Consider the following 24,870-nt stretch of genomic DNA (forward strand, 5'->3'; position numbering starts at 1 on the left):
GTGGTAAAATACACATAAGATGTGATTTATCGTTTTAACCTTTTTAAAAATTATTTTCTACTGGAGTATAATTATGATGTTGTGTTAGTTTCTGTTATACCTCAAAGTGGATCATTTATATGTATACATATATCCCCTCCCTCTTGGACCTCTCTCCCCCCACCACCCCCTGATCCCTCTGCTTCAGGTCATTACAGAGCACCGCACTGAGCTTCCTGTGCTATGCAGCAGCTTCTACTAGCTAGCTGTTTCATACATGGTAGTTTAATTGGAGAAGGCAATGGCACCCCACTCCAGTACTCTTGCCTGGAAAATCCCATGGGCGGAGGAGCCTGGTAGGCTGCAGTCCATGGGGTCGCGAAGAGTCGGGCACGACTGAGCGACTTCACTTTCACTTTTCACTTTCATGCATTGGAGAAGGCAATGGCAACCCACTCCAGTGTTCTTGCCTGGAGAATCCCCAGGACGGGGGAGCCTGGCGGGCTGCCGTCTATGGGGCCACGACTGACGCAACTCAGCAGCAGCAGAAGCAGCGGTGTGTATATGTCAATGCTACTCTCCCAATTTGTCCCACCCTCTTCTTTCCCCCAAGTGTCTGCGAGTCTGTTCTCTACATCTGCGTCTCTATTCCTGCCCTGGAACTAGGTTCATTGGTACCATTTTTCTAAGTGTACAACACAGCAGCATTGAGTACGTTCACAGAGTTGTATACCCATCACCACTGTCTATTTCTGAAACGGTTCGTCACCTGGAGGCTTTGACTCTTCTCTTCTTTGATGTCTGCCCTTTTTGCATCACCTCTGGGATTTCTCTAAAGTAACTCATGATGACACCCCTCAACCGTCCTGCATTCCCTCTCTCACCCTTGTCCACTGGTCAGGAGAGACCAGCATAGAAGTAATCCTGCAGCCGTTGCCACTGTCGTTTTATGGGAGGGGTATCTTTGAACTTGAAAGAACATGAGCTCTCCTCCTGGGGTCAGGAAGTGGGTCAGCCCTTCCTCAGCCTGACAGCTGTGCGAGGAGGGTTTGGAGGGGCCTTTCTGGGACCCACCACCGTGGGAGGCACAGGAATGTTTGCAGGAGTTTGTTTGCAGGAATTCTGCTGAGCTGGGAGTCCCTCACGAGGGCCCTGGAAGGAAAGCTGCTTTATGCCTGCCCTTCATGGGGATTTTTTTAGGATTTGTGGTTTCAAAGAAATAACTTCTGAAACTCAGCTGTGGGTTTCACTTTTCTCATGATCAGTTTCGACATCGTTCTCTGTATCTCATTGTCATCCTTGCCTTGTTCTGCCCTGTTAGAATGCCATCATAGTAACAATACAGCCTTTATATCCAGACTCCTTCCAGATCCCAGTAGACAGAGTGGTATTAATGGTCCTTGGCTGGACTGTAGTAGAACAAACTCTGCTAAATGAAAAATCTTGTATTACATCCCCAGCCCATGTAAGTTTTGGTCTAAGAAGGTGAGAATTGCTTTTAGCATTTTTGTTTTCAGGGATGTGTTTGGAGGGAGTGTTTTAGGTGTTTGGGAAGAAGTGTGCTTCTTCCCAAGGGACTTGGAAGAAGGGCTGGTTTGGGGAATAGACAGCATAAAGGCAGTCGCCCCCATAGTAAGTGACTGCAACAGTTCTAGGATGGTCCTGGCGTTCATTAAAATCCTCCTCCAGGCACCAGCCATAGCCTGGAATTCCATATCAGTGCCTTACTTACTGATTACAGATACTCTGGGTGTGGATAAAGTCCAGAAGTGGAGGAAGGGTAGAAAGAGAGGGTTTCATTTACCTTCCACACAGGAGGCTCTGTGCTACGCTGCTATATACATCTCATCTCAACATTAAAGCCCACTAGACATATATTTGCTGTGATGTAGCCTTTCTTATTCCATTTTATAGAGAAGGACCTGGACTCTGAGAGGGCCAGTGGTTTGCCCAAAGTCCCCCAGCTGGCAAGTGCCAGCGCTGAGAGAGCCCACTCCTTCTATCACACGACCCTGCTCTCAAGTCAGGAGGGTCTCTCCTGGGGCCCTGGGCAACTTTAGGAGTGAGCTCTGAAAGGACCCCACTGACGAGGGAGGGGATGACAACACTGAGCAGGGTGGTTTGCCCACGTGGAAGGGGCTGAGTAGCAGGATGGAGTTTAGATCCTTCAGCAAAGCTGTTGGAAAGAAAAGTAGAATCAGGGTAGCGCTGAGCCAGGAACCACCAAGAAATCCAATCAGCTGTTCCTACAGCAATGCTGTGTTCCCATACAGACTCTGACTGAACAGGCTATCTTAAATAAGGTTGGGACCTAGTACAACAAGTTTAGGTCATTACACCTGTCCCAGCTTGTGAAGGACAGGGTTTCAGGGGTTCGGGCTTGAGCCCCGGCTTCGCTGATTACTAGCTGTGTGAACTTAGACTAGTCACATAGCCTCTTCAGCGTCTCAAACAGGTGGATAGTGATTCCTAACCCCTGGGGCTGTCGAGAGGGAAGGATGGCCAGACCCTAACATGGGGTCAGGCCCACGGCCCTTACAGCTGGTGCAGGCCTGGCCCTGGTGGCTTGGCTTCTGAGTCAGCAGTGAGCCTCTCCCCTGACAGCGGCTCTGTCTCCTGTGTCCAGTGCTGCAGGGCGTGGACAACTCCCTGGTGGGCCTGCACAACCAGAGCTTCGCCCGGGTCATGGAGCAGCGCCTGGCCCAGCTGTTCATGATGTCTCAGCAGCAAGGCCGGCGGTTTAAACGGGCTACCACTCTGGGAAGCTACACCGTACAGGTGGGTGCGTGCAAAGCCGCCAGAGTCTATAAGAAAGGTATGGAAACGTGCTTCCTGAGCTGAAGTAGATTGTGCTGCGTGCCGAGGTGCGTGCACACCACAAGCTGATGAGGCGGGTTAATTCACACTGCTCTTACTTTTGTGGGGTTGGTGGCCATAATCATTGACATCGTGAAGGAGGGTGAGAGCTGCTTTCCCGACTGTCTCACTCTGGATTGCAAGGGGAAGCAGGTCTCAGAAGACATGCTGCCCACACGTGCATATTTATTCAACAAAGCATTATTAGTAAGTGTTAGCTCCCCCACAACCTGCTCTGGAGGCTGGATGAGGTCCCAGTTTCCAGGCCTCTCAGCACCATGGCTGTGATCAGCAGAAACACCCATCAGCCTTCCAAAAATGGGGTTCTGTGGGCCTTGTCGTGTCTGTTTCAACAAACAGAGTCCTCTCCATTTATAAGGGACACTTGACCACGCTGGGATTTAGGGGAATATGCTATAGCAGACACTGCTGGGGTCCTGCCCATACTTGCTTACCATTTCTATGAAGGCTGGTAGACTTCCAGCATCATTTTATTCAAGGGCTGCTCTTGAGATGCCAGAACCCACTTTGCCCAGTCATGGCTGGCTGGAAGTACCTGGGACTTCACTGGCAGTGGGGGTATAAATACCACAGTTCTTTGGTTTCTTGGCTGGGAAAATTCTGAAAAGTGTGCTTTAGGATCGTCAGCAGAGCTTTCCCACAGAATTAAGCTTTGGTTTCCCACCATGGTGACTCACTTCCAATGCACCCCTTGTCAGCTCCTTTCCACCCCACCACCACTCCATCAGTTCTCTGCACCTCTCCAATAAATGACAAGCATTCAGCTCTTCTCAGAGTCTGCTTCAGAGGGAACCCAACAGAGATACCATCCTAAGGGTAGAGGTTCTGAGCCTCTCTAGATTCTTTATTCAATTCAAGCAAGAGTGGGAATGTCTCCAGCATATTCTAACCAATCCACATATCTTGAGTACCACTACTTCTACCCAATGAGGATCCATTTCTAACATTTGTTGTGCTAATTAAAGCTCTGTGGAGCGAGGTATCAAGTTATAGAAGCTCTTCCGGCAGTCGCCTCTGGAGAGTGGGCTTCTTCTACGGCATTAGCCAACTGCCCCTGGGGTGTGAACTCCTGATTGGTGACTGACCACATCTGGGGTATAACTTAACCCAAACACACATGCGTGGTATCGCACTGTCTAAGAGAAGCTTTAAAGGAAATTACAGACATTACCATAGTCTGTCTGCAGATCCTGTCCCCAGGCAATCTTCGAAGTACATGCAACCCATCTTTTGAAACACAGTTTCCTACGTCAGTCAACATCCCGCCCCTTAGGGAGACTCCAGGTACCCCATTCACAGTTGGTGTATTTGGCCTCTTGTCCTATTGAACGTCGCTTCAGTTCTAAAAGTCTTTGTGGTCTGAGACAGCCTCATGATGAGGTAAAGTGGTCATTAATTTCATGGGCCAAGTTTGTGATTCCTTTTCTGGGGGGAGGGTCCATGTGAGCCCTATAATTCACATTTCTCCAAGTAACAGAAAGGAAGTTGCTGGGATTCAGACAGTTGAAATGGAGTTTGCCTCAACTGAAGCAGGAGAAAGACTCACCCTACACTCACGATTATTTGTTAACCTAAGAAAAGCAACACATTCTAAGTGCCTAAAAGAGCCAAGCAAGGTGTTTTTTCCTCTTTTTTCCAGAGTACTCAGTGTATGTGGCCCCTTTTGTTACCTGGAAAACCCGCGTGAAGTAACTAGGGATTTATTTCTGCAAATCTCCGATTTACCAAGGGTGTAGATCACCTTCCAACATCATCCTTGGAGGAATTTGCTAGGAAGAATTTGCTGTTAAATTGAAATTGAGCAAAGTTATTAGTCGCTTGAATGTTCATTCATCTCATACCTGGTTATACTAATGCTCTCCCTACCTCCTCTCCCACTGGGGACAAAAATAACACCCCCAATTTCCCAAATAAAATTCACTCTGTAGAGCTTACATCATCCATCATGCAGAGAAGTCTTTCATCTGGGCTCAGATCATTTTTAAAGATGAGCCACCTTCATGAATATGGAAATTTAAATGTCTAGAAGCTAAAGATATTTCTCTAGTGGATATATTTGAAAAAGTGAGTCCAGAGAAGATATACATAGGACCAGTAAGCATTTTTAATTGTGTAACTCTATTTGTCATCAAAGTAATGCAAGTTTTAACTTCCACAAGATACCATTTTCACCTACTAAAAGTGAGTGAATTGGTACTATCCAGTGTTGATGAGGATGCAGTGAAATGGGCACCCTCAAACTCAGTAAATGGGAGAACATGTGAGTGATTTAGACAAGAAGCTTTTAGATGGTCACAACCTCACCCCTAGAAATTCCTTTCGAGAAGATAAAGGTGAACATAAAGATGAAGAGGTGAGAGCGCTGTTTCTCAGAGTATCCGGAAAATGGTCTTATAAGGTGCCCATCTGACCAGGTCAGTTTGGGCAAGGCTGCATCCTCTAAAGCATTCTTGAAGATTCCAAAGGTATATTAACATACAAAGACTCTAAAAAGACCTGCAAGTAATCTCCTTGCCTTTCTGCAATATACTGGTTTCTAAATTTAAGCACCATTAAAACCCTTGTTTATAATAACATCTATATTTCCCTGATATTTTATAATGAGCATTTGTAAATTCACAGAAAAGTTTCAAAAATTATGATGTAAACACACATATACTCAACATCTTGGTTCTACCATTAACAGTGTATGACGTTACCATTTTATATTTGATAACATATATCATTTCCATACCATAGACCGGTTTGGACTGTTCTAAAACCTCATATAAATGAAATCCGACAGTAGATTCCCTTTTGTGTAGTTTTTTGACTCTGGAGTGTTTTTGAGATTCATCCATGTTCTTTTATTCAGTAGTTTATTCCTTTTTATTGCTGAGTAATATTCCCTTGTGTGAAATATACTACAGGTTGTTTATCCAAGCATTGTTTATCCATGCTTCTGCTGATGGACACCTGGGCTTTTCCCAATTTTTAGCTACAATAAGCAAAGCTTCTCTGAACTTTCTTCTGCAAGTCTTTCTTTAGACATGTGCTTTCATTTCTCTTGGGTATGCAGGAGTGGTTCACAGGGTTGGTGTATGCGAATTCTGTGAGAAACCGCCAGACCTTTCCCCAAAGTATACTGTCTGATGCTCCCACCAACCGGATGTGGAGTTACCCCACCTTCTCATCAACACAGGGTTATCAGCCCTTCTTATTTTAGTCATTCTAGTGGTTGATAGTGATGCCTTATGGGTTTTAGTTGAATTTCCTCATTGAGCATCTAAAAAAACATGCTTATTGGCTCCTCAGATATCTTTCTTTGTGAAATGTCTGGTCAGATTATTTTAAAAGCCATTTTTCATTGGATTGTAGTAATATTTATTTTTAATTGTTATTTATAGCACACATACTCAGCAGCATAAAAATAGGCAGAGTTTAAAGAACACTAATAAAAAAAGAACCCACAACCCAAAGAGTAAGAACAGTACTGTTACCTTACCTGATAAGCTTTCTCTGTGTCTTTTCTGATTATACCTACTTGCTTCCTTTCTACCGGAGTTGAGTGTGCTTCTGGATTTTGTATTAAATCATGCCTGTGTTTTCTGTATAGATTTTACCATTCTCATGTGTCTCCGTAAGCAGTGCATCATTTGGTTTTGTTTGGTTTTGAACTTTATATTCTGTAATTTGTCTCTTTTGCTCCATATCAGGTTTTGTATTCACCACATTGGATCAAAGAGCCATAGTTCTACTACTCTATAACATTTAATTGTGCAACAGTACTATAATTCATTTATCCATCCTACTGTTAGTGACTTCTGAATTTTTGTATTTTTTTTGCTATTATGAACAATGCTGCTATAAACATTTTTGTTATCTCTGTTGATATCCTGTGAAACTCATAATCTGTAAGATATACTTTGGGAAATACTTATATGATGCCATATTTATCAATGGTGAATTATGCTAGTGAAAACTTGATAACAACCTAAATGTCCACAAATGAAGGTTTAGTTAAGTTTATGAGACATGCACACAGTAGAACATTATGTAGGTATTAAAATTTATGTTTTATGTGTGATTATCAAATTGTTAGTTACAATACTGAAAAATGAGTAACAATCTAGGTGTTTGACAATAAAGGATTGGGTAAGTAAGTTTATGAGGCATGCCTTGGAATGCCATGTAGAAATTAACGTTTACGCTTTTATTATAATTAAGCCCCTATGGATGTAAGTAAAAATGGCAATATATAATATTATATAGAAAGTACGATAAATAATTTTGTAAAATGATAAATAAGAGACTTGTGTGGAAAAAAATAGTAGCAAATACTCTAAAATGATGATAGTAATTAGCTTGTAGAGGAGGGGTTACAGGTTGTTTATATTTTATTTCATTTCTCGATGCTTTTCTGTATTTTCAAATTCTCTGTAGTGCAGTGAGAAAAAGCAACAAAGGTTATTTTAGAAAAAGAACTTTGAGTCTCCAAACCTTGCTTTTATCAGAGACCTTTTGAATTGCAAACATAGAAGTTCAGTTTTTTTCCCCTCTCTGGCAATTGCAGGAATTTGAAATTAGAAATCTTGTCTGAGCATAACCTAACATGCCCTGAGTTCATGTGGAGGCCTATTTTCAAATGAGGCCAGAGTTCTCTAGAAGCTGGAGACTTGACCATTTCAGCGTTTCTTCTCTGTCTCACTGTTCTTCCCAGATGTTTGTATTTCCAAGACTGTTTTCTCCTCCCTGCCTTCCTCTTCCAGCGATAGTAGGGTTTCTTGAGACGTCGGTGTTAGGGAGGTACACGAAGGTTGATGCCTTAAATATATGTTATGGGTCTACTCAGCTGCAGAAGGCTTCACAGTCGGGAGCAAGCCTGCTGATCACGTGAGTAATTGCAGAGTTGATGCACGATGCCCTGTAAACAAAGCCTATCTTTTTCTGAAAGATGGTAAAGATGCAGCGGGTGCCGGGACCCAAGGACCCTGCGGAGCTGACTTACTACACCCTGTACAATGGGAAGCCTCTGCTGGGGACTGCAGCTGCCAAGATCCTGAGCACCATTGACTCCCAAAGGATGGCCTTGACTCTGCACCATGTTGTTCTTCTGCAAGCTGACCGTAAGGGGACAGTCTTTCTATTCAATATTTTTAACATCAGCAAATATTTCCTGTTCATCCAAGTGAGTCCCTAAACTCATGTTAGTAGACCCAGAGCTAAAAATATTTCTATTCTGGAAGGTTCTCAAACCAACCAGTTGTTTCCTGTATTGTTTAAAGCAATAGGTTTTGGGTGAAAGTGAAAGTCGCTCCGCCGTGTCCGACTCTTTGTGACCCCGTGGACTATGGACTATACAGTTCCTGGAATTCTCTAGGCCAGAATACTGGAGTGGGTAGCCTTTGCCTCCTCCAGGCCATCTCCCCAACCTAGGGATCAAACCCAGGTCTCCTGCATTGCAGGCAGATTCTTTACCAGCTGAGCTCTCAGGGAAGCCCTGATATGAAGTAGCTATCGGGTTTTGGGGAAGGGATGTGTTTTGGATACTAGGGTGATGGCAATACTGCTTTGCCCCAGGTCCTACCCACTCTCCCTCCTCAGTATAGTCTTGTGAGCAGCTAGAAAAATCACCACTGCTGAGACTGTATTTGTCTGCTGGGGAATTAAAGGTAATTTGATTCAGTAAACTTTCCAGAGTCCTACATGAACTGTGCTGGAGGACACGGAGAAGTGGGCAAGACTTGCTAAATCCCTGCCTTTAAGGAGCAGAGAAGCTGTTGATGCAGATATAAAGGTGTAGAATGCAGAGATGCTTCGAGGAGACAATGTGATTGATACAGGACTCAACAGAGGGACAGATTGCTCTCAAGGGGTATCTGGGAAGAATTAATAGAGAAAGGGTATGAAACATAATAACTGCCTTTTTGAGGGTCCTCCCCATGGCAGCTACTATGCTTATTGCTTTACATAATTTTTCTCTATTTCTCTGGGGCAACTTTATTTAGCTCCCAGTTACAGATGAAGACACCTACGCTAAGACAGGTTAACTAATTTGCTCCACATCACAGAATTAGTACTTGATATGGTATGAATTCCAAGACAGGAATCTGAATCTGAGTTCAAAAGTGTGTTTGTAACTGTATTGTACGCTATGATTCCAGCCAAGGGTGGGGAAGAGGGTATAGTCCAGAAAGAGCAAGCAGCAGGAGCAATAGAAATGAAGTGAGAAGTACCAGTGGTGCTTGAAAAAAAGGAGTCAAGTTTCCTGCAGTACTGAAGCATGAGGAGGAGATGATGGGGGTAGAAATGAGCATTGCTTAGGAGACTCAGGCCTTGCATGGCAAGGGAAGGGATTGTACAGTGATGAGATTGGTTCTGGGGAGCTATTGGAGATTTCTGTGCGGGGAAATAGTATCATTGAAAGTACCCATTATCTAGGGAGATTAATCTGTTGTCAGCGTTCAGGTTGAGAGAAGGCAGAACTAATGAGGCTTTCTGATGGCCCAGGCATTAGGGACCCAAATAAGGGCTTCAAAGAAAGCCAGGGTGAGGTAGGTGAGCAACTGCGTGGCAGAAATGTTAGATTCGGCAGCACGTGGAGCATGCTGTAGGCCCGAAAGGCCTAGCTTGATCTCCTAGTTGGTGTCCACACTCCTTAGGAACCTGACACCTGGCTCATGGTTTTCCTCTCCTCATCTTCTGCCTTCTTCACGGTGGGTGTGGCTTCCATGGGGATGGTCCAGCCCATGTGTTATTACGGCCCTCACTTCTGCTCAGCCAGCACATCCTCATAGACATACCTTTGCGTAGAAATGATGATCACCCTCTACAGTCTTGCCTTTACAATGCTTTTAACTCAGATTCTCTCCCTCTGCACCTCTGCCCTTCCCTCCGTATGGGCCCTGTCCCATCTCTGGTCAGGTCAATGGCCTCATCAGTTCTGCCGTATCTTCTTCATGTGTGTGTCCCCAGGCTCCATCCTCAGCTCTTTATCCATCTCTCCAGGTAGAGAATGAATTGTAGAGGCTAGGAGTGAAAACCCCTGCAGGTGTCCAGGTGAGAGAGGAAAGAGTCAGAGGGGGAGACTCAGAGAAGATATTTTACATATTTTTGCAGGCAGAACCAGTGGGACAAGATAATGGATTGTGTATGAGCAGGAGAAGGTGAGGGCCAAAAGACTCAAGGTTGACTTGAGCACTGACTGTGGTGTCACTTGTTGAGGTGCAGAAGGTACGGAGAGGAAGTGGTTCGGTGGGGCAGTGGTGGCGTCGGGGAGATGGAATTGAGAGTTTGGTTTTGAGCATGTTAGTTTATACATGCAAGTAGAGATCAGGAAATACTAACTTGGGAGGAGTCATCAACACAGATAACATTTAGAGTTAAGGGAGTTCGTGAGATTAACCAGACTTGGCACGATTTAGAACTAAAGAGAAGAGGGTGAAAATTAAGGCCTGGAGAAGTTACCTGCGGGAAGAACTGGAGCCAGCAAAGGACCCTGAGAAGGAGCATCCAGGAGATGGAGGAAACCCAGAAGGAGGTGGGGTCCAGAAACAAGCAAAGAAAGTGAATATCTTAGAAGTGGGTGAGCTGTTGCATCAGCTTCTGTTCTTAAGAGGCAGAGGCTGGAAGGACGGAGATGAAGTGGCCTTGCTAAACTGGAGCTTGGTGGGAACGTTGGCAGGAGGAGTTCCCAGGAATAGGTAGTGGAGACAGGTTGGCAGGAGGAGTTCCCAGGAACAGGTAGTGGAGACACAGTGGCTGGAGCGGGCCCAGGAGACAGTGGAGGTGGGGAAGCAAGGACAGCAAAGGGAGGAGATTAATGAGGCCACATGAGAGAGTGGGTACATTTGAGTATTAAGACTGTAATAGAGAGGGAGAAATTGACAATGCAGAAGAGAGACAAGACCTGCAGGAATAAAGTCCACACATGGACAAGGGGGCGGCGCAAGTGGAGGGTCAGACTCAGCGAGGAGCAGGGATGGCCCATCCTTTGGCAGCAGGAGGGCAAGCGGAGCAGGGGTGTGGGTGTCAGTCACGTGGTACATTTGGTCCTGGAAGCCTGAGGATATCTCTGTGGTTGTTTCTGCTCTCTTGGGTCATAATGAAGTGAAGGAGGCAGCTGAGGTTAGGATTGTGGGGCAGGGCACATTGAGCCTGGGTGCAGTGGTACACACTGCGAATCAGCAAACTGATTAGAGAAACACCATAAGAGAGGAAGGCTTCCCTCCTCCCAGCTCCTCATTGCTATGTCCAGACCATTTTTTCTATTCTTGCAAATTGCTAGATGCTTAAAAGTTGTCCCCTCCTTACTGCAGTCACCTCTAGACCCCAAGCTGACCCCCACTGTCCTTTGAAGTTTTTTTTTAACATTAATTTACTTATTTTTGGCTACCCTTGGTCTTTGTTGCTGTGTATGGGCCACTCTCTAGCTGTGGTGCACGGGCTTCTCATTTCAGTGGCTTTTCTTATTTCAGAGCACAGACGCTAGAGTTCAGGCTCAGTAGTTATGGTGCGCAGGCTTAGTTGCCCTGTGGCATGTGAAATCTTCCCGGACCAGGGATTGATTAGGAGGCAGACTCCCAACCACTGAACAACCAGGGAAGTCCATCCTTTAGAGATTTTTACCTGGTTCACTGTCTCCTCTTCTTCACCCCTTCTCCTGCCCTAACCCATCCTTTACTTTGAGATCAGCTCCTTGACCTCCTTACTTCTTCTTCAGGCCTCATTGTACTTGGGAAGGGGCAGCAATGGGAGAGCTGGCCTTACTTAGAGCGGGAGGTGAACGGAGTGTCAGGTGAAGAGGTTGAGGCTAAGGGGACTTTACTGATGGAAATGCATGGAGAACAGTGGAAGGTTCAAGAGCTTGGGCCAGAGACAGCAGTCACAGCAGTGAGAAGGTGCTTGAAGCCTTTTGGAAATGACAGTCGAAGGATCATCTAGGGATGACCTTGGAGGCATGACTGCGGCTCAGAGAGACAGGATTTCAACTCTCTTCCACCTGCCTTCAGAGCTGCTAGCCTTCACCCTTACCTTTTTTCTTTCCTTCAAATCCACTTGGCCCTCCTAGCTCCCTTCTAGAGTAATTCTCAAACTGGTTTTTCTTCTCCATTTCATCAGTATCTCCTCTTGGACTTTGCGTGTGCTTCCCAAATGACTCAGCTTCAGCTTCTGTGCTGCTAATGTACTCTCTACATCGTAATTAGAGCCATTATAACAAACACAGGTTCCGATCTTACATCTATAACATTTAAAAAATATTTGGTGGCTCTTCACTGTTCACAAGAGTAAAATTCAAGCTTCTTAAAGTGGGTCTTCCAAGCCCTTCACAACAGGTGCTCAGCAAACATTCAGATCCCTTCACAGCCTGGTCTCCAGGCTTCTTTCCCAATCACACAGCCTACTCTTCTTTCCTTCAGACCCAGGGCTTCAGCCACATGGCAGGATTCATTCTTCACACTCCCTGTCCCTGACTGCTGAAGCGTGACCCCTTCCCCCAAGTTCCAGGGGCCTTCACTGCCCTTATCATGGTGGGCAAATGAATTGTTTTCTTGCTTTCTTCCTCATGAGCTCTTTAAAAGCAGGTACCGCATCGCATTCCTTTCTGAATATCCAGCCTCAGTTACTGCCTGGCTGTATTCTTGTGAAGGCCTAGGACCCACCTTTGCTAAATGCCTTTGCCAGGCCATGAGGGAGGCATGTGGTTGGAAGACACCATAGCAGAGCAGTTGAGAGCAGAGCCTTTGCAGTAAGACAGGAGACAAATGAGTGACCCTCTCTGACCTACATTTTCCTCATCTGTAAAATGGTGAAGTAAAAGCACTGACCTGGGAGACCTACTAGGGGTTTAAATGAAATAATTATTGCATGTAGACGGTTTAGTATATCCCTGCTGCTAAGCTGCTGCTAAGTCACTTCAGTCGTGTCTGACTCTGTTCAGCCCCATAGACAGCAGCCCACCAGGCTCCCCCATCCGTGGGATTCTCCAGGCAAGAACGCTGGAGTGGGTTGCCATTTCCTTCTCCAATGCAGGAAAGTGAAAAGTGAAAGTGAAGTCACTCAGTCGTGTCCGAGTCTTCGCGACCCCATAGCCTGCAGCCTACCAGGCTCCTCCATCCATGGGATTTTCCAGGCAAGAGTACTGGAGTGGGGTGCCATTGCCATCTCCGAGTATATCCCTGGGGCACCTATTAAGCACATAGTAAATGGTAACTGAGTGTCTCATTTATCCATAAGGTGAAAAGACTCAAGAAGAGTCTGTGAAGAAGGAAAGGTGATTTTAAGGTTAAGAGCCTATATAATTCAGAGAACAGGATGCTGTTAATGAAATTAGGGAGTTGGCAAGGAGAAGCTCTTTTAGGAGGGAGACTGTGATTTATTCACTTAGGGCCATGATGAGTTTAGGTGATGGACTTTCTTTTTTTCTTTTTTTGGGGGGTAGGGCCCCCCACCACATTGCATAGCACGTGGGATCTTAGTTCTGGTCAGGGTTCAAACCTTGGTTTACAAGTCCCCTGCAGTGGAAGCATGGAGTCTTAACCACTGGACAACCAGGGAAGTACCTAGGTGATGGACTATTCAAGGGTGCTGCGGGGGATATACAGGGCTGAAGTTAGGAAAGTTGGTGGAAATCCTAGTCTGAATCCCAGGAGAGAGGCTAAAGTCAACACTATAGACTTTGAGAATGTTGTAAATACAGAACAGAATTAAAATCCTGGAGAAATTCTGGTCCTGGAGGGAGTACAAACCAGAAGACAGACCCTGGGAAATGCTTCCACCCAGATGAGGACACTAAGACCCATGAAGAAGAGGAGAAAGAGAGATGTTTTAAATCTCATTTTCTCCTGCTGCTGCTGCTGCTGCTAAGTCGCGTCAGTCGTGTCCGACTCTCTGCGACCCCATAGATGGCAGCCCACCAGGCTCGCCCATCCCTGGGATTCTCTAGGCAAGAACACTGGAGTGGGTTGCCATTTCCTTCTCCAATGCATGAAAGTGAAAAGTGAAAGTGAAGTCGCTCAGTTGTGTCCAACTCTTAGGACCCCATGGACTGCAGCCTACCAGGCTCCTCTGTCCATGGGATTCTCCAGGCAAGAGTGCTGGAGTGGGTTGCCATTGCCTTCTCCACATTTTCTCCTAATAGTTCTGAAATCAGCCTGCGACATAAATCTAAGATCAGCACTTTGAATGGAGAATCATGGCATTGAACAGACACCTCCTTATCCCATACCGTGTGTTCCAATGTTTTCTAAATTGCTAAGTCTAGGGCCGATGTGCAGGGCTTCCCAGGTGGCACTAGTGATAAAGAACCCATCTGCCAATGCAGGAGATGGAAGAGATGCAGATTAGATCCCTGGGTCAGGAAGATCCCCTGGAGCACCCTAGTATTCTTGCCTGGAGAATCCCATGGACAGAAGAGCCCGGTGGGCTATAGTCCATGGGGCTGCAAAGAGCTGGACATGACTGAAGTGACTTAGCGTGCACACAGCACAGGGCCAAGGTATAGTGCCCTACAGTAGAATGTGTGATGCCTGCTCTCCCCATGTCATCTCCGGGTAATCGGGCAGCAGTGACCTCTAAAGAAGCGGCTGCATTCCCGATGGAGGTTTTCATCTGCTCCCTTTACAGGATCTGGAGTGAGGGGCCCCTCAGAGGGCCTAGCCAGCTGATGGAGTAGGGACAATTCTCCCCATACACAAGCAGACCAGGGCAGGAATTGGTTTCCCTTATGTGGCCATCAGACAGTGATCTCAAAAAATATCACTTAAAGAAAGCTATATAGACTGGCCCTTCAGTAAAGGGAACTCTCATTCTTTCAACAAATATTTCTTGAGCGCCTAGTATATGTCTGGCGCTGTTCTAGGCCCTGGAGATATAGCTGTGAGCCAAGCAGGCACTCTGCCCACATAGATCTTATATTTCTAAGTGGGCAGATTAAGCAGACAAAATAACTGAATAATATGTTATATGCTAGTAAGTACCATGGAGAAAAATTAAGCAGGGAAGAGGCTGAAGGATGTTTAGGAGATAATGGTTGCAATCTTAAATTGTTTGGGGGTGTGAAGACGATATTGAGGAAGCAACCTTTGAGTTGCTTCTTGAGGATACCTGGGGAGAAGGTTCCAGACAGAGAAGGGGTGGGGTTTGAGAGCCAGCGAGGAGGTCCCTGATGGAAGAGAGCAGCAATGATGAGTCACAGATGCAGCCGAGGGGCCACTAGCGGTAGAGTCTCATGGGCCACACCTGAGTGGGATGAGAGCCGCAAGAGTGTGTGGGCAGGGGTACGATGGGCCTGAGCTCTCACCAGCTTCGGGGATCTGAGTTTGACCCTTCCCTGTGTCTACTCACACCAGTCATGATTTCTCATGTTTTGGGAGTCATGAAGACGAGCTGAGAACTTTTTTGAATGGATTCCTTCTCCTTTCACCATTTGCTCTACATGAGAGTAATTCTTTCTGAGTTCAGATTATAGGGACCCTTTGACTATTCGCTCTGACCAACACTTTGTGTGTGTGCACTCATACATGCACACTCACATGCACACACTCCCATTCATATGTATTAACTCAGAGCCGACTTAATTTGTATATTTCAGAGAAATGACTTTTTATGGTTAAAAAAAAATAACATAGTCTAACCTCCCTGGGGCTCAGTTTCTTCATCTGCAAAATGGGTATGAGAGTAAAAGCCTGACAAAGAGTGTATCCCAGTGCCTAACGCACAGCGGAGGCTCAGAGCGTGTTGTCTCATTTTCCTATCCTTCCTCTGACATTCTTGCAAATTAAATAGCCATTTGTTCCTTTTCACCTCTGTACATGACTTTGTAGTTTTAGATCATTATGCCAATGAATATATTGGGTTTGGATGACTTCAGTTGACCTAACTTTACTATCGCTTTGACCGTTAAATGAATTTATTAATGTACTTAGCATGCCTTTATTCTCTCCTCATTTAAATAGAGGTGAAAGGATTTTCCATACTGCCTCAAGAAGGCACACATCCATCAAAACAATAAAGCTGAGCAAAAGCTGAACACATGTTAATATTTCATTCTTGCTAATGAAAAGCATACATATAAATATATTTAGGGTATCATGTTCTGATACACTATACATTTTTCCCCATCAGGATAGAATAGCCAAAATTGATATTTTTCACAGAAGCATTAAGCTTTAAAAAATGTTAATAGCCTAAAACTCACATAGAAATACTGAATTACTAAAAGCAGCAGCAATTACATGTTTAATGTCAACAGAAGCACATTATCTAATGAGCTGTTTTCAGAAGTTAATAATGTGATTAATCACCAATTGACAAAAACTGTGGAAAAGAAGTTATTTTGTACTAATAGCACTCCCGAGCCAAGTGCTGCCTGCAGAGAGGTAAATCTTGGCTAATGAGGTGCCAGTGGAAGTCAGGGGTGGCTGATATCAGAGAAAGACCAGCTGGCTCCTCAGGCAGGTCCTCACCATGTGATGCTTACTGTGGGGTCTTTGTACTCCAGACTTCAGTCCTCAGTCTTGTGAGTTTAGTAGCCCCCAGTATTAAACAAGATCAGGAGCACCAACTTATGCTAACCAGACTTATAAGAGAGTGATATATAAACCAGATTGAAAGTGTTTAATTTAAAATGTGAATTGGAACTTGGAGAAGGAAATGGCAACCCACCCCAGTATTCTCCCCTGGGGAATTCCATGGACAGAGGAGCCTGGCAGGACACAGTCCATGAGGTCACCAGGAGTTGGACACGACTGAGCAACTTAGCACACACAGCGGTTTCACGGATGGGAACTACCAAGGAGAAGGGAACTTCTCCCATAAATGGCTTTTACCCTGTCCTTTGTGGAAACCTGTATGGGGAGCCAAATTGCAACAGGAATAATGATAGTTTAGTTGTACATTCGTTCAGCCCCTACTATGTGCAGGGGCTGCCCTGATAGCTCAGTTGGTAAAGAATCTGCCTGCAATGCAGGAGACCCTGGTTTATTCCTGAGTTGGGAAGATCTGCTGAAGAAGGGATAAGCTACCCATCCAGTATTCTCGGGCTTCCCTTGTGGGTCAGCTGGTCAAGAATCCACCTGCAAAGTAGGAGACCCCGGTTCAATCCCTGGATTGGGAAGATCCCCTGGAGCAGAGAAAAGCTACCCACTCCAGTATTCTGACCTGGAGAATTCCATGGACTCTATAGCCCATGGGGTCTCAAAGAGTTGGACACGACTGAGCAACTTTCACTTTCACTTTTCACTACTATGTGCAAGGCCCTGTTCTAGCCCTGAAGATGCAGCAAACAAGAGAAAAAATAAACCTCCCTGCTCTGTTAGGGTATACATGCTAAACGAGGGGCAACGGGTGACAGATGGTGAGCAAATAACGTATGTATCATAGCAGATGGTGACATATACTTAGAGTCTCACCACTACAAGTATGGCCTGGGGCCCTACTGCATGGGTATCTACTGGGAGCTTATTAGGCATGTTACCAAGTCCAAGCTCATATTACTCACCACATGTCAGGCCAACAAATTGAGACACAAGTTGTTGAGGCAAGGAATAGTGACTTTATTCAGACAGCCAGTAGACAGAGAAGATGGTGGACTGGTGTCCCCAAGAACTTATTATAGGTGAACCCATCCCAACGCACAAAATTAGAATCCACATTGAGCAAGATTCCCAGGTGATTGGCATGCACTTTAGTTTGAGGGGATTCCCTGGTAGGTCAGCTGGTAAAGAATCCAAGTGCAATGCAGGAGATCCTGGTTCGATTCCTGGGTTAGGAAGATCTGCTGGAGAAGAGATAGGCTACCCACTCCAGTATTCTTGGGCTTCCCTTGTGGCTCAGCTGGTCAAGAATCCGCCTGCAATGCAGGAGAACCTGGTTCGATCCCTGGATTGGGAAGATGCCCTGGAGCAGAGAAAGGCTACCCACTCCAGTATTCTGACCTGGAGAATTCCATGGACTCTATAGTCCATGGGGTCGCAAAGAGTCAGACAAGACTGAATGACTTTCACTTTCACACGTTCACTTTACAGTTTGAGAAGCACTGATTTAAAGGAACACTAAGTAGGAAACGGGGGATGGAGAGTGCCTGGGGCAGGGATTGTTATTTTACAAAGAATACAGGGAAAGCTTACAGATATAGTGATACTTGTTCAGAGCCCTGAAGGAATGAGGGAGAGAGTCCTGTGGATATCTAGGTGAAGAGTGTTCTAGGTAGAAGAATAAGCTGAGGTAAAGGCCCTGAGGCAGAAGCATGTCCAGCATGTTCAGGGAACAGCCGGAGGTAGACTGGAACAGAGTGAGTTGAAGGAAGAGCTATAAGAGCAGAGAAGTAACTAGAATGGTTGGTTGGAGCAGATCACTTAAAGTCTTGTAGAAACTATACTGTGGCTCTTACTCTGAGTGGGGTTGGAGCCTCTACAGGGTTTGAGCAGAAGAATGTTGTGATCTGAATTTTCAAAGGCTCACTCCAGCTTCTGTGTTACAAATAGACTATAGGGAACAAGGGAGGAGACCATTGCAGTAGTTCAGGTGAGACATGTTGCTAGGTTGGACCATAGCGATAGAAAGAAGTGATATATTTTGAAGATGGGGATGACAGGGTTTGTTGACAAGTAGGATGTTGGGAGAGAATAAAAGGAACAGGTTGACATTGATGACAGTTATTGGCCTGTGCAGCTGGAAGGAAAGAGTTGCCATTTATTGGAGAAGAGAATATCACAAGAACAGGTTTTAGGGGGTGGGAGATTGAGAGTTGTGTTCCAGATGTATTAAATTTGAGACATCTCTTGTGTATCCAGTTGGAGATTTGAGTTGGCGGTTGGATATAGGAATCTGGATTTGGGGGTAGGGGTCCTAGTTAGAGCTATGTAAATGAGCATCATCAGCCCAGATGGTGTTTCATGGCATGAGTCTATGAGATCATCCAGGGAGTGGGAGAGATGAGAGCTTGTGTATTATTAGCAGACATTATCACAAGCTAAAACAACCAGTCACAGTCATCTTGCCCACCACCTTTCCTACTGTCTGACCAGATTACCCGTGTCTAATCGGACATGGTATTGATTAGAGCACGGCATTTCCAAGCATCCCCAGCTAACCGTGGCAGAATGGGAGCAGATCTGTCCACTCAGGTATGTTTTATTCATTGGTCACTCAGAGGGCGACTTCACTACAGTATTTCGAGTCATCTCTCTGTGACCTTTGCCTCCTGATTGAAGCAACACACTAATCCTCAGAGTTCTTCTCTCTTCTTCTGATTCATGGACATCACCAGTGGGAAAGATTGATCCCAATCCATCTTCCTCTTCCTCCTCCTGGTCCTAGTAAAGACTTTCATTCACTGAGTACCTCCTAGGGGCTACACCAAGCACCACATGTACCTGGTCTCTCTGATGCCTCGCCACAGGATAGCCCATTTTACAGATGGGGACACTGAGACTCAGAGACCTGGAGTAACTTGTCAAGGCAAGAGCCTTTCTGAGCCCAAAGCCTCTCAACCACCTCATGATTGGGGACTGGGGGGCACTTATCTCAGGGCTGTTTTTGCTTCCCGGAGCTCCTGGTCACGTGCTTCCCCCCCTCAACTCTGCAGCCGTGGTGAAGAACCCACCCAACAACCTGTGGATCATCGCTGCCGTGCTGGCGCCCATCGCCGTGGTCACCGTCATCATCATCATCATCACTGCCGTGCTCTGCCGCAAGAACAAGAACGACTTCAAGCCAGACACCATGATGAACCTGCCTCAGCGAGCAAAGGTATGTGTCGGAAGCCGAGAGGAGAGGGGTAGGAACACTGGCCCGAGGCGGCTTTGCCTGCCTTTTGGCCATTGAGGTCATTGCGAGTACCTTCGGAAACCTCCTCTTCAGTCCTCATGTTGAAGGAGACCCTTTTGTTACTTATTTGAATGTTTAAAAAATTGTGGTAAAATATACATAACATAAAGTGCACCATTTTAGCCCTTTTGAAGTGTCCAGCTCAGTATTGTTAAGGATATTTGCATTGTTGTGCAAACCTTCATTTTTATAATCAGGACACAATAACTCTTTGCTCTAAGTGCTTCTCAGTGCTTTGCAGGTACCAGCTCACCTACTCTTCGTAGCAGCCGTTTGAGGAAGAACATTATTTTACAGAGGAGGAAACAGAGGTACTGAAAATGAGGAGTTAGATAGACTTGAAAGGGGTCTCAGAGCTCATCTGACCTGACACCTTCTCTTTTACAGAGAAGTGACTTTTTCATGACGGCACAGTGAGTAAGTAGCAGAACTCATGGTAGAACCAGGTGTCTTGGCTCCTAACTCAGGGCTCTTTAGGGGCACATCAGACCCTCAAAACCCTTCTTCCACTGGCCAGAGTGGCTGATCTTCAAAGGCTGCATGACGGGGTCTTCCCTGGTGGTCCAGTGGCTAAGAATTCACGCCCCCAATGCAGTGGGTCCAGGTTATATTCCTGGTCAGGTAACTAGATCCCACATGCTGCAACTAAGACAGTCAAACAAATAATTTAAAAAAAAGAAAAAAGCCTGCATGAGGACCAAGCTGCAGAGCCTTGGCAGGGCAGCTGTCAAACCCCAGTTCAGTGGCTCCACTGAAGGCTAGTGGGGGGCTCCATCCACCATCCACAGCCTCCACTGGGCTGCACCATCCCCCTCCAGTGACTGGGAGAGGGGCAAACTGAGAAAATTCCAAAGGCTACTTTTCCAGTCGGACTTCCCTGGCGGCTTAGGAGACCCAGGTTTGATCCCTGGGTCAGGAAATGGCAACCTACTCTAGTATTCTTGCCTGGGAAATCGTATGGACAGAGGAGCCTAGCAGGCTATATAGTATGGGGTCACAAAGAGTCAGACACGACTGAGCAACTCAACAATAACAAGTTTTCTGGTCACGGAGCTCCCTTCACCATAGTCCCCAAAAGGAATATAATAACCTCTACTACCCAGATTATCATATAATGTTTAAATAATGTCTTACAATATCATGGGCTTTTCTAGGTCTGTCACCTTGCTTGCTCATCACAGTAGTCCTATGAGGTAGGTCATAGTCAGGGCAGCTCTTATTATTTTCATTTTACTGCAGAGAAACTCAAAAGAATGAGAGACTGTGGGACTTATTCACAGCAGAGGGGGGCACTCAGGTCCATACCTGAGTCTTTGGGCTTTGTCTACATTATACACCATCCTGAACCCTGACACTTGGTGGGTAGAACCCTCCTCCAGCCCCTAACCTCTGCACTTGTTCGGCCTAATTCTCTGGGCAGGAATGAAATAGAGAATGGAATTTCACATCCCCTGGACCGCATGACTTGGTGGTTGTCCTTGCTGGGAGTCACGCATGCCTAGTTCTTCCTGGATGACCATACCTCGCTTCAACAAAAGAAATCAAATGAATTTGGTTGTTTATTAAACTGAGTCACCTGTTGAGAAGCTGCAGCTTACTGAGACACTCTGTCTAGCGAAGGGTCCAACCCCAAAGAATGTCGTTCTGTGTCTGTTGACACAAAGGAACCCACTGCCAGGACGCAGCACGATGTTGGTAATTACCCAAGCAGTGAAAAATGAAGCTATTCCAAGAAGGGGTATTTCATTTCCATCTTAGCTCAGTTACAATCTGAGCCTTTCAGACATAACAGTAATTACCAGAATCTAATTGCAGCCAAGTCCAGGAATGCAAAGCATGCCACACCGAGGTTGTAAATGCCATCTTCATGTGATTGATGAAGGCAAAATTTTATTAATTTGCTGAGATGAGCTGGGCAGCACGTGATTTCAGCATATCCCCTGGCTGGAAAGCTGTCTGAGGCTGGAACAGATTCATGTTTGTGGGTTTTCATAGCCCCTTTTATGTCCTTGCCCAGCACATTGTGCTTCAAGAGATACCCAGCTGCTGTGGAAAATCAAGCAAATTTATGTTGCGTGAGATGACTGAGTTCACTCTCGGGGGTGGCAGTGGTTGTTTTCTCCCTCAGTAAGGCCGGGCTACGCACTTTGATTTCCAAAGCCCTGTTATCACGGGAAACCAGTGGGGCGGAACTGCCTCTTTCCTACCGCACTGCTTCTGCTGGTGCAACCCGGGGACACTGCGGCTTTTGGCAGAGGAGCGAGCCGCCTGCGTCACTTCTCACAACCTGAGTGCGTGAGCAGAATTCATTTAGTGCCAAGGGACGAGGCGGGAAGAGAAAGTTAGCCATTGCCACCAACCCAGAGACGGGGAGGATGGTCTCCTAGTCTCCAGGGACACCATTGCATCTGTAAGAATGTTGGCTGCGGAGCCAGAGGACATGGCTGGGGACCTTTGCTGAGCCTCACTAGTAGACCCACAGGCTCGGAGGAGGTGAGTGTGGCTGTCTCAGAGCCGAGATCAGGCCGTACCTGCCTGCTCCCTTCTTCAGAGACAAGGTATCAATACCACAGACGTAACCCTGTTACCACTGCTGTCAGCCAGACGTGGGCAGAAGGTTAAAAAATGATCAACACAGGAGGAGAGCAGGGTATCTTGCCTTTGTCGCCTTCTTTCTTCCTAGTTCACTTTTGCTTCCTCTTTGTCATTGGATTCACAGACTTTCCCCAGATTGTCCCTTCTTATAAGTGAAGAGAACACAGCCCCTTGGAACAGGCAACCTGAAGAAAAAGTTGTTAAGGCCATATGGAGATACAAAACGGAGTTTAGAGGGTTGGCATGCCCTGCTCAGGATGGTGCAGTTACCCCCTAAAGATGCCCTGTTCTTTTCTCACATACTATTTATATGTGCCTCAGTTTTCCCCATCTGTGAATTGGGGGTGATAACAGTGTTCACTTACACTTTGTTGTGAGGATTGAGTTATGTGAATTACTTTGAATGTGCCTTGTACAGAATAAACATTATAGGTAAGTTGATTTTTATTATTACACGTTTCTTTAAAAAAATCCAGGTAACATATCTACCTTTAAAATTGTTGGGGATTATTTTGATTTGATAATTTTATAAAACTCATTAAAGCAACTATAAATGTTTCATGATGTTGTATTAGCGGTGCTAGGGGTTTCCAGTGTGTGTCCAATGGGCAATTAGTTAATCTCAAGTGATTTTCAAGTTGGAGGACCACTATCCTGTCAGTCAGAAGAGCAGGGTACAAGTCTTGAGTCTTTCACCACTTAGCTGTGTGGTCTTGAGCAAGTCACTGAACCTCTCTGAGCTTTTGTTTTCTTACCCATGAAGTGAAGACTGTGCTGTTTGCCCAATTTTCCCCATAAGGTTGTTGTGAGAATGAAATGAGGTATCAGTGTCTTGCAGGCTGTAAGTACTGAACATGTACAGGGATTCTTGTTAACCTAACAACAAAGGCCACATCTTAAGCTTGTCATTCCTTAATGTCCTTCTGGTCAACCATCATCAATTCAGTCCCCTGAAGTAGCCAGTGCAGTATGAAGGGTGAGGAACCAAAGAAGGTGGGAATGAGGGGGACAAGCCAGCACCAGCTTGTCCTCCTCACTAGGTTCTTAGCTGCTGCTGCAGACTGCCAATAGCTCACACCCAGGCCAGGAGACTGAAACCAGGAGCCAGGCGAAGTGTGGTGGGAGATGCGCGACCTAGGTGGCAGGCTGCAGAGAGAGAGAAGGCTGTGGGGCGAATCATCACGCAGTGGTTGGTGTTCTGCCTCTGGCCCCTGTGGTCCTGGATTCGTATCCTGGCTCCACCATAGACCAGCTGAGCGAGTCTGGGGAAACTGATGAACCTCTGTGAACCTCAGTTTCTTCATCTCTAAAATGGAGAACCATAACAATACCCAGCTCCTTGAGCTACAGTGAGGATGAAATGGCATAACTCATGTTATGTGTTCAGTCTTGTACCAACGATACTAAGTGAAACTGAAACTGTGAGCTTCTTGAGGGTAGGGGAGCCAGGTATTATTCACCTTTATATTTCCAGTGCTAGCACACTCCCTGACACAAGCCAATGCCCAATAACTAGAGTTGGAACAAAAGTGAACAGGATAATGGGAGAATAAAGGTAGAGCAGAAAAGGGACCAAGAGGAGATGAGACTGGACGCATGGGTTCACACAGAATTCCAGGGTCTTGAATGCCTTGCCAAAGAGTTTGGGTGCCAGAGAGAGTTTTTAATGAGGGAGTGATGACCTGATGAATTTCTGAGGGAGATAACTTTGGAGGATTGCCAAGGATGGGTCTGGAAAGGAGCAGAATCGAAATTACAAGACCATGGCAGAGTCAGTACAGCAGTGGACCTGGGGAGAAGAGGTCAGTTTCCAGAAACATTTCGGTTGAGTTCAACTGGTGATTAATTGTTTATAGGAGAAGCAGGTGAGTCAGTATTCTAGGAACATCAGCAAGTCACGGGTTGCCATGTCTCCCTCCAAGGGATCTTCCCCATCCAGGGACTGAACCCACATCTCCTGTGTCTCCTGCATTGCAGGCAAATTCTTTACTGCTGAGCCACTGGAGAAGCCCTTGGCTATAATACAGACAGCTTGAAAAAGGAAGCTTTTCTGGATTTAGCAATAAAACTCCCTCTGATTCTGAGACATGATGTGATGGGTTGGGCCATGGTCTTAGACCATTTAATCTGGCCTTCCTGTTGCAGTTCTAGACTAAGTAAGGTGCTAAAAGAGGAATGTCTGATCATATCAAGTTCTGATAGAACCCAAATGATAGAGGTTGAGTTTCACCCCAAATTTTCTTAAAAAGAATCGCTGATGTCCGTTTCACCTGGCCAATGATTTAGTAGGCAGGAAAACAATTTGAACAAATACTGATTGAGCACATACTATGGGTCAGGTACTTAGCTAAATGCTGGGCTTGAATTTACTTATCTAATCTACACAGTGTCCCTTTGAGGTGGTTAAATTCACTGTCACAGACATACACATTTGATCCTGCTCACACTATACTCTCTCCATGTTACAGGTAAGGAAACATGTACAGAGAATCTCAGTCACTTACCCAAGGTCACACAGCTAATGTGTGTCAGAGACAGGATTTGAACCCAGGCTATCTGTTTTCAGAGTTGCTGCTCCTAGCCACCCCATTGTCCTGCCTCAAATCCGTG

At 45.8% G+C, this 24,870-nt stretch overlaps 1 protein-coding gene across 1 annotated transcript in view; it reads left to right on the plus strand.

Annotated features, from left to right (window-relative positions):
* Positions 1–24,870, plus strand: part of KIAA1549L (KIAA1549 like) — a 160,822-nt gene that overhangs the window by 57,005 nt on the left and 78,947 nt on the right. Inside the window, exons 10-12 of the mRNA XM_052652178.1 lie at positions 2,606–2,757; positions 7,790–7,961; positions 19,424–19,587. Coding sequence (XP_052508138.1) covers positions 2,606–2,757; positions 7,790–7,961; positions 19,424–19,587 — 488 coding nt within the window. The remainder of the gene's footprint in view (positions 1–2,605; positions 2,758–7,789; positions 7,962–19,423; positions 19,588–24,870) is intronic.

Source organism: Budorcas taxicolor, chromosome 15 (genome assembly GCF_023091745.1).
Source record: "Budorcas taxicolor isolate Tak-1 chromosome 15, Takin1.1, whole genome shotgun sequence".
Lineage (NCBI taxonomy): Eukaryota > Metazoa > Chordata > Mammalia > Artiodactyla > Bovidae > Budorcas > Budorcas taxicolor.